Source organism: Microchirus variegatus (genome assembly GCF_963457635.1).
Source record: "Microchirus variegatus genome assembly, chromosome: 9".
NCBI classification, from domain to species: Eukaryota; Metazoa; Chordata; class Actinopteri; order Pleuronectiformes; family Soleidae; genus Microchirus; species Microchirus variegatus.
This window is the reverse complement of record NC_139810.1, coordinates 14426453-14445138: the sequence shown is the minus strand read 5'-3', so window position 1 is coordinate 14445138 and position 18686 is coordinate 14426453. Positions and strand designations below refer to the sequence as shown.

At 36.0% G+C, this 18686-nt stretch overlaps 1 protein-coding gene across 1 annotated transcript; it reads right to left on the bottom strand.

Annotated features, from left to right (window-relative positions):
• Nucleotides 1–1609: 1609 nt before the first annotated feature.
• On the bottom strand, nucleotides 1610–18473 carry LOC310931576 (uncharacterized protein). Its single transcript, XM_083894763.1, has 9 exons — nucleotides 18343–18473; nucleotides 17111–17207; nucleotides 15606–15780; nucleotides 13515–13660; nucleotides 12230–12406; nucleotides 10884–11000; nucleotides 10695–10781; nucleotides 2281–2428; nucleotides 1610–1948 (listed from the first exon to the last, which is right to left on the bottom strand). Exons 1-9 carry the CDS (start codon nucleotides 18354–18356, stop codon nucleotides 1929–1931), a joined length of 981 nt encoding a protein of 326 aa, XP_083750889.1. The 5' UTR covers nucleotides 18357–18473; the 3' UTR covers nucleotides 1610–1928.
• Nucleotides 18474–18686: the final 213 nt, after the last annotated feature.

Below are 18686 nucleotides of genomic sequence, written 5' to 3'. Positions count from 1 at the left end.
CTGTTGCTCCAGGGTCGTCTCCGTTTTCTGAGTCTGTGCTGTGAAAAACTGCACAAGGAAATGCAGTTTTTCACACAAATGCAGTTGTTTGACTCGCACTCAAAAGTAAATTCAACAGTTGGGAACGATCTTGGACTAAAACATGTTTATTGATGACAGTAATCGCTAAAGCGCAGTCTGTTCTCTTACTTTCTAATCTGTGGGACACATTTACCACTTTATTACACAAACAATAACATTTCTTGTTATATTTCGTAAAAACAACAAGAAATGTTTGTCCATCAAATCAGGAAAATCCAGTTTGATGCAGTCAGTGAATGACATTTGCCAATTTGTGGCCCAACTGTACAGACTGTGCCTTAAACACTGGTATCATTAATGTATAGAGATGTTATTTTTCACGGTTTACATCGCGGTAGTTTTTAAATCACACATTTGTGCGTTCTTTTTTTTCCACTACAAAGTTTCTGTCTGAAAAGTGTGGTAGTCTCTTCTCTTGTCCGTCTGTCCTGCAGTTATGGTGTCGTGAATGCATCTGATGATGATGATTAAAAAAAAAAAAAAAAAAACATTTTTTTAAAGTCCTCTTAAAGACTGCTAAGATAGCTGTGTGTCTGTGCTGTGTACTTTTTATTGACCTGTGTCTGTTGAGTGTGGATGAGATGATCCATGTCTACGCTGATGACTTTGGAGTTTCCTTTGCAACGACTTGCTGCTGCGCAGCCTTTGCTGAATATCTGAAGAAGGCCTGTCTTACATATAACGTCGATGTGTAAATATATATACATATACATGAGTGTATCGTGAGCTGGTTTAACACAATGTGTCGGGGTGAACAGATGACAATCGCAACAACCTGTTTTAACTCGCGAGGACCAACCGAGCTGTGAAAGCAGCTCTCATTCCTTTAACTCTGAGTTTGTACATAAGAGTGATGTTTTATTAACCAGTTTACAATCTATCATTGCTGAAAATATTGGTCACTTTTTTTGTTTTTGTTCCATGAATAAGATCCTCAGTTGTGAATTCTTCACTGATGGAGAAACTTTTTTTTCTTTCTTTTTTTTTTAACCATCAGTTTTGATCCCAGAACTCGATTTTCGGTCAGTACTTTTACAGCGAGCATGGTCAAGTGCGAGATTATTCAAATGAAGCCAAAGCTATTCATAAAGTCGAGTTTACAGATGTTTGAACGAAAGGAAAACGTCAATGTCTCAACGATAGACGCTGCCAACAGATAGTTTTGGTTTCTCTTTTCTATGAAGAACCATCAACTCTTCTCTCGAAGTGCTTTTCACTTTTGTAATTCTGTCTCTTAACACTTGACTTTTGTATCACTGAGTTTGTTAAAGTTTCTAATATGAATCCTGTTATTTTTCTTTCCAGAGCACTTTAATAAACAGAGAAAATTGGTATCTGTCCATGTGAGCGAGTGTTTCATAACGGCCCTCAGGTCCTTCATGTTGGCTGTTTTCGTGTCTTTTCAAATCAAAACCCCATTCTTGTTTTTAAAGTTTTATTTAAAAAACAAACAAACATGTATTAAAAAGAGTTGATAAAGGTGCAGCAGAATGTTAAGTACAAAAAAAATCATTAAAAATGTTTCCAGTGTTTAGATTTTAGACGAGATTTAAGTTAAGGTTTTGCAATTTTAAAATAAAAAGCAACTTTGGCATTTATACATTTAAATAGTCCAAGCTAAAAAAGTCATTTCATGTAGTTTGATAGGAAAGTGTTATTTGTGGCACTTCACATACAACAGGCACAGTGACAGAACAGATGTTAGTTAATTTAAATTCAACCTAATGATCATTCAGTGCAAAAAACAGATATCTGGATTATCTGCCATCAAAACCATGAGCTGATGTTTGATATTAGGCCCTCGGCGTGCAGCTGTGTCCTTGCTCCTTCACCACCAGGGTGTTTTATCACTTGCTGGATGCAAACACTGTGGAGGGAGGGGAAAAAGGTAAGTAAAATGTACAACAAAAATTATGATATTCAGCTGCTTTTCCAGTCACTGTAAGTAGTAAAGGTGTATCTTTTTCTCTGCATGATGCTTGTTTTGTCATCACATTGCGAAATTCTGGGAATTTTCAAAACTGAAGTTGATAAATAATGTACTGTAACAATCTTGGCTCAAACTATCAGGTTTGATGCAAATACAATTTAATATTAATGCTATGCTATATAATGCCTCAACATAGCACACTTCTTACTGACCACAAGAGTAAAAATTTCCAAACGAAAGAAAAGGAAAAAGTGGTGACATCAACTCACTTCTCTCCCTCAGGCCTTGACCAAAGCTGTGCACGAGTCTGATGAGGCCCCAGAATAAAACCACTTTAATCACTAGTGAAATCAGAGCTCCGGTGATTGCAGCTGCCTCCTGCGTGTAGATGCTGTCATGAAACCACTGCGTTATCACCTGTAATTAAATAAAAACATCCAACATTTTGCAAAAACGTCACTATATTGTGTTGTCCAAAATTTGCAATTTTTTGTAAAAAAGTTTTTTGGTCCAAAATTGATCAAAAATGTCATACTATATACTATGTCGTCCAAAATTTGACAATTCTTTGGTAAAAATGTTTTGGTCCAAAATTTGACAAAAACTTCATAGTATACTATGTCGTCCAAAATCGAAAAAAAAAAAAAAGATTTGCCCAAAATGTGACCAAAACGTCATACTATACTATGTTGTTGAACTCAATCTCATACTAGACTTTTTTGTCCAAAATCTGACCTTTTTTTTTTTTTTTTTTTTTTTTTTTTTTTTTAATTTTGGTCCAAAATCTGACAAAAACGTCATGGTCTACTATGTCGTCCAAAATTGGAAAATTTAACAAAACATTTTTTTTTGTCCAAAATGTGACCAAAACGTCATACTATACTATGTCGTCTAAAATCGGTAAATTTTCTTGACATTTTTTTTTAGCCCAAAATGTGTCAAAACGTCATACTATACTATGTCGTCGACTTCAATGTCATACTACACTATTGCGTCCAAAATCTGACCATTTTTTTGAAAAATAAATGTTGGTCCAAAATTTGACAAAAACGTCATACTCTACTATGTTGTCCAAAATCGGTACATTTTCTTGAAATGTTTTTGTTAGCCCAAAATGTGACAAAACATCATACTATACTATGTCGTCCACCTCAATATCATACTACACTATTTCGTGCAAAATCGGACAATTTTTTTGAAAAAAAAAGTTTGGTCCAAAATTAACAAAAACATCATACTATACTAGGTCGTCCAAAATCGGTAAATTTTCTTGGAATTATTTTTTAGCCCAAAATGTGACCAAAACGTCATACTATACTATGTTGTTGACCTCAATGTCATGCTACACTATTTCGTCCAAAATCTGACAACTTTTTTGCAAAATCATTTTGTCCAAAATTTAACAAAAACATCATATGCCGTCCAAATTCAGTAAATTTTCTTGACATTTTTTTTTTACCCCGAAATGTGACCAAAACGTCATACTATACTATGTTGTTGACCTCAATGTCATACTACACTATTTCGTCCAAAATCTGACAACTTTTTTGAAAAAATCATTTGGTCCAAAATTTAACAAAAACATCATACTATACTATGTCGTCCAAATTCGGTAAATTTTCTTGAAATTGTTTTTTTAGCCCAAAATGTGTCAAAAAGTCATAGTATACTATGTCGTCGACCTCAATGTCATGCTTCACTATTTCGTCCAAAATCTGACCAATTTTTTAGGAAAAAAGATTTTGGTCCAAAATGTGACCAAAACGTCATACTATACTATGTCGTCGACCTCAATGTCATACTACACTATTTCGTCCAAAATCTGACAACTTTTTTGAAAAAATCATTTGGTCCAAAATTTAACAAAAACATCATACTATACTATGTCGTCCAAAAGTGGGCAATAGTTTATTTGCCTTTTTAACTGATAGTATAGTGGAGAGAGACAGGAGGCAGAAAGGTGGGGAACAACATGCAGGAAAAAAGGCTTGGTGTGGGATTTGGACCAGGTACGTTTATAGCAAGGACTTTAGCCTCAACACATGGGGTAGGTTGGGTGCTCTACCATCTGAGCTAAACATGTCGTCTACCTCTATCTCATACTACATACACTATTGCGTCCAAAATCTGACAATTTTTTTGAAAAATAAATGTTGGTCCAAAATTTGACAAAAACGTCATACTATACTATGTTGTCCAAAATTGGTAAATTTTCTTGGAATTTTTTTTTTAGCCCAAAATGTGACCAAAACGTCATACTATACTATGTTGTTGACCTCAATGTCATGCTACACTATTTCGTACAAAATCTGACCAATTTTTTAGGAAAAAATATTTTGGTCCAAAATTTTACAAAAACGTCATACTATACTATGTTGTCCAAAATCTGATAATTTTTTTGAAAAATTTATTTTGCCCAAAATGTGACCAAAACGTCATACTATACTATGTCGTCGACCTCAATGTCATACTACACTATTTCGTACAAAATCTGACAACTTTTTTGAAAAAATCATTAAGTCCAAAATTTAACAAAAACATCATACTATACTATGTCGTCCAAATTCGGTAAATTTTCTTGAAATTTTTTTTTAGCCCAAAATGTGTCAAAACGTCATACTATACTATGTCGTCGACCTCAATATCATACAACACTATTTCGGCCAAAATCTGACCAAAAAGAAAAAAGATTTTGGTCCAAAATTTTACAAAAACATCATACTATACTATGTCGTCCAAAATCGGTAAATTTTCTTGCAATTTCTTTTTTAGTCCAAAATGTGTCAAAACGTCATACTATACTATGTCGTCGACCTCAATATCATACTACACTATTGCGTCCAAAATCTGACAATTTTTTTGAAAAATAAATGTTGGTCCAAAATTTGACAAAAACGTCATACTATACTATGTCGTCCAAAATCGGTAAATTTTCTTGGAATTTTTTTTTTAGCCCAAAATGTGACCAAAACGTCATACTATACTATGTTGTTGACCTCAATGTCATGCTACACTATTTCGTACAAAATCTGACAACTTTTTTGAAAAATCATTTTGTCCAAAATTTAACAAAAACATCATATGTCGTCCAAATTCAGTAAATTTTCTTGACATTTTTTTTTTAGCCCAAAATGTGACCAAAACGTCATACTATACTATGTTGTTGACCTCAATGTCATGCTACACTATTTCGTCCAAAATCTGACCAATTTTTTAGGAAAAAAGATTTTGGTCCAAAATTTTACAAAAACGTCATACTATACTATGTCGTCCAAAATCAGTTAAATTTTCTTGCCATTTCTGTTTTAGCCCAAAATGTGTCAAAACGTCATACTATACTATGTCGTCGACCTCAATATCATACTACACTATTGCGTCCAAAATCTGACAATTTTTTTGAAAAATAAATGTTGGTCCAAAATTTGACAAAAACGTCATACTATACTATGTTGTTCAAAATCGGTAAATTTTCTTGGAATTTTTTTTTTAGCCCAAAATGTGACCAAAACGTCATACTAAACTATGTTGTTGACCTCAATGTCATGCTACACTATTTCGTCCAAAATCTGACCAATTTTTTAGGAAAAAAGATTTTGGTCCAAAATTTTACAAAAACGTCATACTATACTATGTCGTCCAAATTCGGTAAATTTTCTTGAAATTTTTTTTTTAGCCCAAAATGTGTCAAAACGTCATACTATACTATGTCGTCGACCTCAATATCATACTACACTATTTCGGCCAAAATCTGACCAATTTTTTAGGAGAAAAGATTTTGGTCCAAAATTTGACAAAAACGTCATACTATACTATGTGGTCCAAAATCGGATAATTTTTTGGGAAAATTTATTTTGCCCAAAATGTGACCAAAACGTCATACTATACTATGTCATCGACCTCAATGTCATACTACACTATTTCGTCCAAAATCTGACAACTTTTTTGAAAAAATCATTTGGTCCAAAATTTAACAAAAACATCATACTATACTATGTCGTCCAAATTCGGTAAATTTTCTTGAAATTTTTGTTTTAGCCCAAAATGTGTCAAAACGTCATACTATACTATGTCGTCGACCTCAATATCATACTACACTATTTCGGCCTAAATCTGACCAATTTTTTAGGAAAAAAGATTTTGGTCCAAAATTTTACAAAAACGTCATACTATACTATGTGGTCCAAAATCGGATAATTTTTTGGGAAAATTTATTTTGCCCAAAATGTGACCAAAACGTCATACTATACTATGTCATCGACCTCAATGTCATACTACACTATTTCGTCCAAAATCTGACAACTTTTTTGAAAAAATCATTTGGTCCAAAATTTAACAAAAACATCATACTATACTATGTCGTCCAAATTCGGTAAATTTTCTTGAAATTTTTGTTTTAGCCCAAAATGTGTCAAAACGTCATACTATACTATGTCGTTGACCTCAATATCATACTACACTATTTCGGCCAAAATCTGACCATTTTTTTGAAAATAATATTTTGGTCCAAAATTTGACAAAAATGTCATACTATACGATGTCGTCCAAAATCGGTAAATTTTCTTGACATTTCTTTTTTAGCCCAAAATGTGTCAAAACGTCATACTATACTATGTCGTCGACCTCAATATCATACTACACTATTGCGTCCAAAATCTGACAATTTTTTTGAAAAATAAATGTTGGTCCAAAATTTGACAAAAACGTCATACTATACTATGTTGTCCAAAATCGGTACATTTTCTTGAAATGTTTTTGTTAGGCCAAAATGTGACAAAACATCATACTATACTATGTCGTCCACCTCAATATCATACTACACTATTTCCTGCAAAATCTGACAATTTTTTTGAAAAAAAAGTTTGGTCCAAAATTAACAAAAACATCATACTATACTATGTCGTCCAAAATCGGTAAATTTTCTTGGAATTTTTTTTTTAGCCCAAAATGTGACCAAAACGTCATACTATACTATGTTGTTGACCTCAATGTCATGCTACACTATTTCGTACAAAATCTGACAACTTTTTTGAAAAATCATTTTGTCCAAAATTTAACAAAAACATCATATGTCGTCCAAAATCGGTAAATTTTCTTGACATTTTTTTTTTACCCCAAAATGTGACCAAAACGTCATACTATACTATGTTGTTGACCTCAATGTCATGCTACACTATTTCGTCCAAAATCTGACCAATTTTTTAGGAAAAAAGATTTTGGTCCAAATTTGACAAAAACGTCATACTATACTATGTTGTCCAAAATCGGTAAATTTTCTTGGAATTTTTATTTTAGCCCAAAATGTGACCAAAACGTCATACTATACTATGTCGTCGACCTCAATGTCATGCTACACTATTTCGGCCAAAATCTGACCATTTTTTTGAAAATAATATTTTGGTCCAAAATTTGACAAAAATGTCATACTATACTATGTCGTCCAAAATCGGTAAATTTTCTTGACATTTCTTTTTTAGCCCAAAATGTGTCAAAACGTCATACTATACTATGTCGTCGACCTCAATATCATACTACACTATTTCGTCCAAAATCTGACCCTTTTTTTGAAAATAATATTTTGGTCCAAAATTTGACAAAAATGTCATACTATACTATGTCGTCCAAGATTGGGCAATAGTTTATTTGCCTTTTTAACTGATAGTATAGTGGAGAGAGACAGGAGGCAGAAAGGTGGGGAACAACATGCAGGAAAAAAGGCTTGGTGTGGGATTTGAACCAGGTCATTTATAGCAAGGACTTTAGCCTCAACACATGGGGTAGGTTGGGTGCTCTACCATCTGAGCTAAACATGTCGTTGACCTCTATCTCATACTACATACACTATTTCGTGCAAAATCTGACCATTTTTTGGAAAAATAAATGTTGGTCCAAAATTTGACCAAAACGTCATACTATACTATGTCGTTCAAAATCGGTAAATTTTCTTGAAATGTTTTTGTTAGCCCAAAATGTGACAAAACATCATACTATACTATGTCGTCGACCTCAATGTCATACTACACTATTCCGTCCAAAATCTGACCATTTTTTTGAAAAATAAATGTTGGTCCAAAATTTGACAAAAACGTCATACTATACTATGTTGTCCAAAATCGGTAAATTTTCTTGAAATGTTTTTGTTAGCCCAAAATGTGACAAAACATCATACTATACTATGTCGTCCACCTCAATATCATACTACACTATTGCGTCCAAAATCTGACAATTTTTTTGAAAAAAAAAGTTTGGTCCAAAATTAAAAAAAAAACATCATACTATACTATGTCGTCCAATATCGGTAAATTTTCTTGGAATTCTTTTTTTTAGCCCAAAATGTGACAAAACATCATACTATACTATGTCGTAGACCTCAATGTCATACTACACTATTTCGTGCAAAATCTGACCTTTTTTTTGAAAAATAAATGTTGGTCCAAAATTTGACAAAAACGTCACGCTATACTATGTCGTCCAAAATCGGTAAATTTTCTTGAAATGTTTTTGTTAGCCTAAAATGTGACAAAACATCATACTATACTATGTCGTCAACCTCAATGTCATACTACACTATTTCGTGAAAAAAAAAGTTTGGTCCAAAATTAACAAAAACATCATACTAAACTATGTCGTCCAAAATCGGTAAATTTTCTTGGAATTTTTTTTTTAGCCCAAAATGTGACCAAAACGTCATACTCTACTATGTTGTTGACCTCAATGTCATGCTACACTATTTCGTCCAAAATATGACCAATTTTTTAGGAAAAAAGATTTTGGTCCAAACATTTACAAAAACGTCATACTATACTATGTCGTCCAAAATCTGATATTTTTTTTGAAAAATTTCTTTAGCCCAAAATTTGACCAAAACGTCATACTATACTATGTCGTCGACCTCAATGTCATACTACACTATTTCGTCCAAAATCTGACAACTTTTTGAAAAATCATTTGGTCCAAAATTTAACAAAAACATCATACTATACTATGTCGTCCAAATTCAGTAAATTTTCTTGACATTTTTTTTTTACCCCAAAATGTGACCAAAACGTCATACTATTCTATGTTGTTGGCCTCAATGTCATACCGCACTATTTCGTACAAAATCTGACAAATTTTTTGAAAAAAATAATTTTGGTCCAAAATTTAACAAAAACATCATACTATACTATGTCGTCCAAAATCGGTAAATTTTCTTGACTTTTCTTTTTTAGCCCAAAATGTGTCAAAACGTCATACTATACTATGTCGTCGACCTCAATATCATACTACACTATTTCGGCCAAAATCTGACCATTTTTTTGAAAATAATATTTTGGTCCAAAATTTGACAAAAATGTCATACTATACTATGTCGTCCAAAATCGGTAAATTTTCTTGACATTTCTTTTTTAGCCCAAAATGTGTCAAAACGTCATACTATACTATGTCGTCGACCTCAATATCATACTACACTATTTCGTCCAAAGTCTGACAATTTTTTGGAAAAAAAAATGTTGGTCCAAAATTTGACAAAAACGTCATACTATACTATGTCGTCCAAAATCGGTAAATTTTCTTGAAAATTTTTTTTTGCCCAAAATGTGTCAAAACGTCCACCTCAATATCATACTACACTATTTAGTCCAAAATCGGACAATTTTTTGAAAAAACAAATTTGGTCCAAAATTTGAAAAAACGTCATACTATACTGTCGTCCAAAATCGGTAAATTTTCTTGAAATTTTTTTTTTAGCCCAAAATGTGTCAAAACTTCATACTATACCATGTCGTCCACCTCAGTATCATACTACACTATTTCGTGCAAAATCGGACAATTTTTTTGAAAAAAAAAGTTTGGTCCAAAATGAACAAAAACATCATTTTATACTATGTCGTCCAAAAGCGATACATTTTCTTGAAATTTTTTTGTTAGCCCAAAATGTGACAAAACATCATACTATACTATGTCGTCGACCTCAATGTCATACTACACTATTTCGTGCAAAATCTGACCTTTTTTTTGAAAAAAAAAGTTTGGTCCAAAATGAACAAAGACATCATTTTATACTATGTCGTCCAAAAGCGATACATTTTCTTGAAATTTTTTTGTTAGCCCAAAATGTGACAAAACATCATACTATACTATGTCGTCGACCTCAATGTCATACTACACTATTTCGTGCAAAATCTGACCTTTTTTTTTAAAAAAAAAGTTTGGTCTAACCTAAGATATACCATAACTCTGAGATTCACAGGCAGAATGACAGAGGATGCCCAACTAAATCTTTTCAACTTCACTCTAATGAAGTCTCCACAACAATAATTTTTCTGTATGTTGTTTGCTTTGGTCACTACGAGACTTTCACTTGTTCCTGCGAGATTTTCTATTTTTGTGTGTGTGTTTAAAAACTGTCACTAATTTGAAGTCATATTCACCAACGTCTTGAGGAACAGTTTAATCACAGGACATGAAGTAAAACGGACTGTGTGCTTGACGTTTAAATCCTTGTTGGACATTTTAAAGATCCCATGACATGCTGCTTTTTGGATGCTTTTTTTTTAGGTAATTTTTCCCCTTATGACAACAAATAAATAAAGGCGTTTGAGTCTAGATCCTGTGATGTCAAGGTTCTGGAAACCTTTTCAGCTGGCACTGTCACCGTCCTCACACACTGAAGATAAATCTGAAAAACATATTCTGCACTCACCGTATACATTAGATACACAAAGAAGGCTACTTGAGGAAGGTTCTGCACCATGAAGACCCAAACCAGGACCTTGGCTTCCTTCAAGACCTGAAAAACAACCACATCCTGTTTTTGGCCTGTGGCTATGTGCACCCTGAGCTGTTAACCAGTTCTCCTACAGAATATTTAGGGCACTGGTGGCAAACTCACTGCGACTGCGCCTACAGCCGCGGTCAGACAGGCCCAGACGACTCCCACACCCAGGATGATGGAGTTGTGAGCAGACATGGTTGAATCTGACGTCAGGATCAGGATGCACAGACACAACTGAAACACATTATTGACAGAGTCAGTCAGCGGTTCAGTCAGTGTCTGTCCACTCACAAACACAGAGGTAAATACATGCATAGAGAGACAGACACACACACAGATGTGAAAACCTTGCTCACATAGATTTTTCTTTTCACGATCATGACATTTCAGGTCCTGACATGTTTTCCGAGGCCTGTTCAAAGCCTCCCTCTCAGACATCAGAGGCATTTTCCAATCTGACAGTTGATTTTTGTGTCTGAAAAACACAGGTGCTAACATAATTTGATCTATTATCTGATAGAACCAGGTAAAACCAAGTGGCAACGAGACGTGATTTCAACCATGTGACACAAACTGTATCTGTCCGTCCTGGGAGAGGAATCCCCCTCTGTGGCCCCCTCTACCCCTGTACAAGTGTTTTTGTGGATTTTTTCCTCACTGGATGTGAAGGTCTAAGGACAGAGGGTCTAAGGTCAGAAGATCTAAGGACAGAGGGTCTTAGGAGAGACCGTCTAAGGACATAGGGTCTAAGGAGAGACAGTCTAAAGACAAAGGGTCTAAGGAGAGAGGGTCTAGGGACAGAGAGTATAAGGTCAGAAGGGCTAAGGACAGAGGGTCTAAGAGAAGGTGTCACTCTCTGTACTGACTGAAAAGCCCTTTGAGGCTAATTGAGTTTGTGACTTGACCCATAAGAATGTGATCCCTGTATTGAAGAGATTTGTGATTTGGTTGTTGCCAGGTTTTTCAAACAGACGTTGAACAGACGTCACCTGCAACGAGTCACAGATTCACACTGATGCGTTGTGACTTGTCATTCGACTAAATGGAGCATCGTTTATCAAACTGACGTTCTGTTGAAGACCTAAAAAATCCTTTTCATTAAGACCATTTACCGACATGGTTAAGCATTGGTGACATTTGCTTCCAACAGTGGAGTCACCCCAGGTGTTTACATTCCATTTTTATTCTTGGTTGGCCTCAACTAGCAAACTGGAAGACTGTGTCCACCTTTATTTATTCTGTGGTTCATTATCAGAACAATACGACATCAGTCTGACAAATAAAGCCACACAGCAGCATCAAAGGTCAGTTAAAGGTAAATAAAAGGTTAGTTAATTTAGTGCACTAAACCTAAACTAACCCTAGCCCTCTAAGTAAATAGTTCGGACCAGAAGTGCAAAGAATTAGTGTCAAAAAAAGAAACAAATCAAAGGAACAAAAGTAATTGGCCAATGCAAACATACCTGAGCCTGCAGGTCAAAGGTCACCATGGAGAAACACAGGTTGAGTAAGAAGTACTGCTCCTGAAGCCTCTCCAAGGCACCGCCCACACGGAACGCCATCATGTTGGGCCTCAGGATGAGCAGCGACGTGCAGAACACATGTACCACGCCCAGACACATGATGCAGGCAAAACGGACCTGCGACACAAAAACATGACTCAGGTCATCCAACCATCCATCCATCCATCCAACCATACATGTTTCCATCATCCATCAAACATCCATCCATCCCTCCCTCCTTCCATCCAACAGTGACACCATGTGGTGGAAAGGTTTCTAACAGGGAGGAAGAATATTTTGCTCTGAAAAAAAAGTGCTTCACATTCTTAAAATGTCTCTAAAACACACAGAAGTCATTTTACCTTTTCTTATGATTAGAAATATTATATTATAAAAATAAAAATAAGGTGATCTCAGTGTACAAACTTGTTTATGTGGATCGCATAAAGTGTTGGGTGTGGTCTTCTGCTGCTGTTCAAAGTCCACATCACAACCTTTGAGGATCAGTAACAGAATGTCTACAAAAATGTTTGGGGTTTTTTTCATCGAAGCTGTTTAAGACTCATATGTGTCACTGTTATATAAATAATAAATAAAAATAAATAAATGTTCTGCTGCTGTAAAGCAGGGTTTCCTCAATCCTTATCACTCTGACTCATTGTCCTGCTTGTTTTACAAGATTCCTTTGAAATAAATGGCTTGTTATCAGGCTTCTACGGAGCTCACTGATGAGCTGGCATGTGAGTCAGGTGTGTTGGAGCAGGAAGTGAGTCCTCAGGACCAAGTGTTGAGAAATAGTGTAACTGTGGCTTCACTTGTGAAACAGTGTGCCAACTGAACTGCATGAATTAAGGAATTATTCAACACTAATTTAACATGTGCTCCCAGAGCTAAGAGTTAAGAATTTGAATATAATGACTGAATTTTAGATTTTAATTTTAACTCTTGTTCTCTTATTAATATGTTATTTCTGTGATTCAGGTTTGTGTCGTTGATCCATAACTAACAACAGTTAAGAAATAACTTTTTGTGCTTTTTTTCAGTTGAGTCTATTCAGAATTTATCCAACCAATTTAAAAAAAGGGTATTGCAGAAGATTTCAATAACTTTAAGAATGTGTCTACAGTGATTTAACATCATTGTCTAGGCCATTGTTTGTATTTGTGTTTTAAATGATCATAAACTTAATCACCGACACAACACCGTAAATACTTTTTTCACAACTGTCCACGAGAGGGCGACCTACCAGCAGCTCCTGTTTGCTCTGTGACCCCAGCACGACAAAGTTGACCACCGATCGGATCATGACGACTGACACAGTGAGCACAAACGCCACCAGCTCTTGTCTGTTCTCCTGCAGGACGCCGCGGCTGATGTAGTAGATGCAGAACACTGCAGGAGACAGAGGCACACAATCATCACGTGTTCATTTTCATCTTTTCAATCTGTCAACCTCTGTGCGTCTGAATGTGAAATCATCTCACGATGGGCCTCACACTGCACTCCATTTGTCGCAACATCTTTAACTATTTAATTATGTAATTGCGATTATTTTGACTGGAATTGGGTCCCCCATTATTCTCATTTTCACGGGGAAAACAAAAGATTACTGTGTGACATTTTCAAGTGGTCTTAAAATTTTGATCAGGAGTGTGTATATAATATATGGAGCCCCTAAAGGGACATGGAGGAATGTGTTATCTTGCAAAAGTTTGCGTTATCTCGCAAAAGTTTGCGTTTTCTCGCAAAGTTTTGCCAATGCCTCCTCACCGCAGCCCTCAAGGGTTATGGCTGTCAAATCTCCTAACACTGTAACAGTCCCACAAGTACTACATATACATAGATAATACATATATTATATATTGTAAAGATACTGATTTATTTATAGTATTGAAAGAATTGATAAAATTCTGGGTATGGAGGTGTGGAGAGAGAGAAGCGGAGCGGAGTGCAGACGGCGGCAGAAACAGCCGAGTTCATTCGTTTACGTTATTGCCGACAATAAACAGACTATTTACGCAAACAACAACGTATCTCCGTCCTTCCAGAACGAACTGTGAGTGGGAAGCTCACATGCAACAGACACTTATGGCTGTATTTAATGCACATTTATTTCAGCATAACACTAGGGCTCATGTTTGTCAGAGCACAACATACAGACACAATCTTATCAAGAGATGCCGTGTCTTCATCCTTGCATGGTAACACCATGTGAATCTGTACTTTATCTGACAAAATAATGTTTAAATACAGTTTTTCTTGTGCTCTCCACATTTCTTGCATCCAGCTGACAGCGTCCTTTTGTGACGGCAGGGATGTTTACCTCGGCGCACATAAGTCCCACACTGATCAAAGCCGCGATCAGCCAACACCAAAGTCCCAGGTAACAGTTTGTCCAGAATCCCACAGTTATCAGTGAAACACTCTCATCGACATCAGGATACTGTGGAAGGTTTGGTCGAGCCGCGATCCAAGCGAGCCATGTCGCTTTAGGAGCTCCGTAGAAAACAAATGAACTCGGCTGTTTCTGCCGCCGTCTGCGCTCAGCTCCGCTTCTCTCTCTCCACACATCCATACCCACAATTTTATAAATTCTTTCAATACTATAAATAAATCGGTATCTATACAATATACAATATATGTATTATCTATATATATGTAGTACCTGTGGGACTGTTACAGTGTTAGGAGATTTGACAGCCATAACTCTTGAGGGCTGCGGTGAGGAGGCATTGGCAAAACTTTGCGAGATAACGCAAACATTTTTTATTTTTATTTTTTTTCCTGTCATGTCCCTTTATTTTTTTCCTCCATGTCCCTTTAGGGTATCCGTATATATGTGTGTGTGTGTATATATATATGAATGTTTCTTTTGCAGCAAAAGAGGGTACATTTCAAATAATGATTAAACCTGATAATAGTGTTTAAACATAATAGTTAATGGCATTTTCACATGAAGAAACCTGAACTGAAGAAGAGAAATGAGGACAACAGCTCAAACTCTAGGAACTTGTTTTGTGAACTAATGCATGAAACATTTTTTATAGACCAAATTATGAATCTAGAAATAATCTAGAAATCGTAGTGATAGCTTTAGGTTTAACTATAAACTATAACTATAACTATAAGTCAAAAAACCTGGAAACAAATAAGATGTGTCCAGAAATGTGAGTCTTGATTAGATAGTTACTTCATGTTAGTAGGAAATGAGGAAGTTAGTTCATGAATCGCCAGAAGTTTCCTCTGCATGTGTCTACACTGTGATCATTTCATCACAGTTTTCTTCACAAGGAAACTCGTAAACCTGTGGCCCTGCTGCAAGTATAGAGGAACTCACGTATTCCCACCAGCTGGATGAGGGACACGGTGAAGTCGTCCTCTTCCGACTCGTCTGTGTGCGTGCGCTGCTTGTAGATGCTGGTCACAGTGACGCCCAGCAGCGCCAGCAGAGACGCGATGGTGAAGCAGAAGTAGAGCTTCACCAGACATGACAGCTCCGACCAGGGCTTTATCTGTAAGACAACAATTATGATGATGAAAAAACCTGTGATCGACCTGAGGGTGAAACTAAAACAGCTTCACACAGCAGCATGACAGCTGGCAACACCAAGAGGACGCACATTAAAAAGTCTGGATTCTACTGCTAGATGTTGACCTGGATGTCACAATCATGTTTTTTTAAATCATTATTTTAGTCTCATGTGATCAAGTTTCAACATTGAGAATGTGGACGCAATCGAGCGCTCACTGAAGAGCTGCCTGACTGTGTTAATCTTCCTGATGAATCTGGATGAGTAAAAGACAGATGAACAGCACATCATTTACACAAGTACTGCACACAAAACAGCTTCATTACTGCCACTCTGTGTGTGTGTGTGTGTGTGTGTGTGTGTGTGTGTGTGTACTTGTATTTGTTACCTCTTTTGACTTTTCCTGGCATAAACAAAGATCAAAATGGAGACCAAAACCTGGACCTAATGAGGCAGAACCTAATTTCTGAGGAAATGGTAAGTTAAGGGCCATTGTGTAATGTGGTTAGGTTAAGGTTAGGGTTAAGCTTTAACTGGTTATAGCAAGTATGTCCAAAGTCTGGCCTGCGGGCCAATCACGGCCCTCAATCAGATTGTGTACACTTCAGCCCTGGTCTAGTGTCACCCCCATAAACTGGTAAGCTGGTAAGGAGTTGTTCCCGGCCATGAAAATAAAATTATAATGAAACTGTACATTTGTATTTAATGTTCAGTGTTTAAAAAATAAATAAATAAATTACCTTTGACCCCTGGGAATCTTCACATTATCAAATCTGGCCCTCATTAAAAAGAAGTTTGGACACCCCTTTTCCATAAACTCTCTAGGAAACGTTAGTTGGGGAGTTTTGGAAGTATTCCAAATTGGAAACTTTCTACAGTATGGAAATTATGGGAATTTATGGGAATGACTGATAATTCACTGGAAATCTTGGATAATTTAAAGAAACTGTCATACACAAATAGAAACATTTTTGTCATGAGATGACACACCTCAATAGCCCTGCATGTGCCTGTGATAGAGGAATAGCATTAACATTCAACTGTATTTAAGTTCCCAACCTTCAATTTTGATAGATAATTCCCGTTAATTCCCATGGAAGGTTTCCAATTATTATTAATTTGGTTAAATGTAATGTTTTAGGGATAATGCTTTTTTTTTAAGTTGGAGCAGTAATAATCATTTGGATTTTTTTTGGATCATCAAACTTTTCTGTCACACTTTTTGCACTGTGATTTATCATAACAGTAACTCTGTGCAAATAAAAGTGAACCTGAGCTTTGGTACTGGGATAACAAGGGAAGAGCATCTCACTGGTCCACATGGTGTTGGGATAAGTTCCTGGTGTCTCGGCCTCAGGTTTGGAGACAGAAGGTCCGGCGCCTCTTGGTGTTGGTTGGCCAACAAAGGACTGTGGTGGACAATAAAATGAAAGAAATTAAACACTGAAGTTTCTTTAATATGACACACAGTGGACTCAGAGATCGACAGATGAATATAATCAGACATAGAAAAAATAACACTGGACCAACTAGAATGACATGCTTCAATTTTAATATCAACTTAATTTGTGTTTTAATGACTTTGTTTTTTAGACGTTTATAGTTTTACCAAAGAAGGGTAGCACAGCAAGAGTCCTGTTCCACCACACTTAGGTTTGGTTAGGTTTAGTGAATTGGTTAACACTTTTACACACTTTATAGTGATAAAGATTGGCATTGGCTTAGAAAAACCTTTATCATTAAATCTCCTCTACACCACACTCAACAACAAACAATGCGAGTCAAACTTTATCATTTTGTAGTAAATAAAGTCATCAAGTCCATCTATAGCACCTATAAGAAGCAACTGATTCACTCACAAGTCAATAAAAATAGGCACAACAAACCAACAACAACACACACACACACACACACACACACACACACACACACACACACACACACACACACACACACACACACACACACACACACACACACACACACACACACACACACACACACAGAGAGAGTCACAAGATGTCAGTAATAATCTGCTCAAGGACTGAGGTGAAACTGAAACTGATCCTGCGGTTAAAACACAATGGTGTGAACTAATATTCAGGTTCTGATTGAAATGGAAAGAACTTCAACCTAGAACAATTCATCTCAAATATGAATCTAACTTTAAGTGTTATTATTTGTATATGTTGCATTTTATGATTCTTGCAATAGAATTATTCATACATTCACATCTACTCATGCTGCTCAGTTTCTGTACATTTTGAGTGCTCGATTCATGTCCATACAGTATTGACATTTATATCATTTCCATTAAAGTACACTATATTTATTCGTACAATATAGGCTATTATACATTTCTGTTGGTTTGACAGCCTGTCAGCATGTAGTAGTTTGAGAGATGCGAGTACATGTTTAGCAGGCTGTGTAGACAAACTAACAAGCAAACCTATATTTTGATCCCCAGAACATGAACGACCCTTTAAAAGGAGAACAATTAGAACACACCGTTATAAACAAGTGTGGAGAAATGGAGGTGCTGACCTGATCTCGTCCATCTTCGTGTGGACTTGACAGTGGGAGCAGGAGCTCACATCCCCGCGACCTCCTCCCTCTTTCACCGAGTTCACTCACTTCTCTACAGTTTCATATTGACAACATTACTGTATGTAAACAGGAACTGAGAGTGAGCCTCTTCTTCTTCTTCTTCTGCTGCTGCTGCTTTCTCGCTTCTTCTTCTGTGCGTCTCTTCTTCTACTGCTTGTTTCAACTTTTGAGAGGAAGCACTGCTGCCCCCCAGAGGACAAGAGTGGCTATCACAAGATCGGGTCCTGCTTGACTCGAGTGTAATTGTGTTATTACCTAAACGTGTATTAGTTGGGAACACT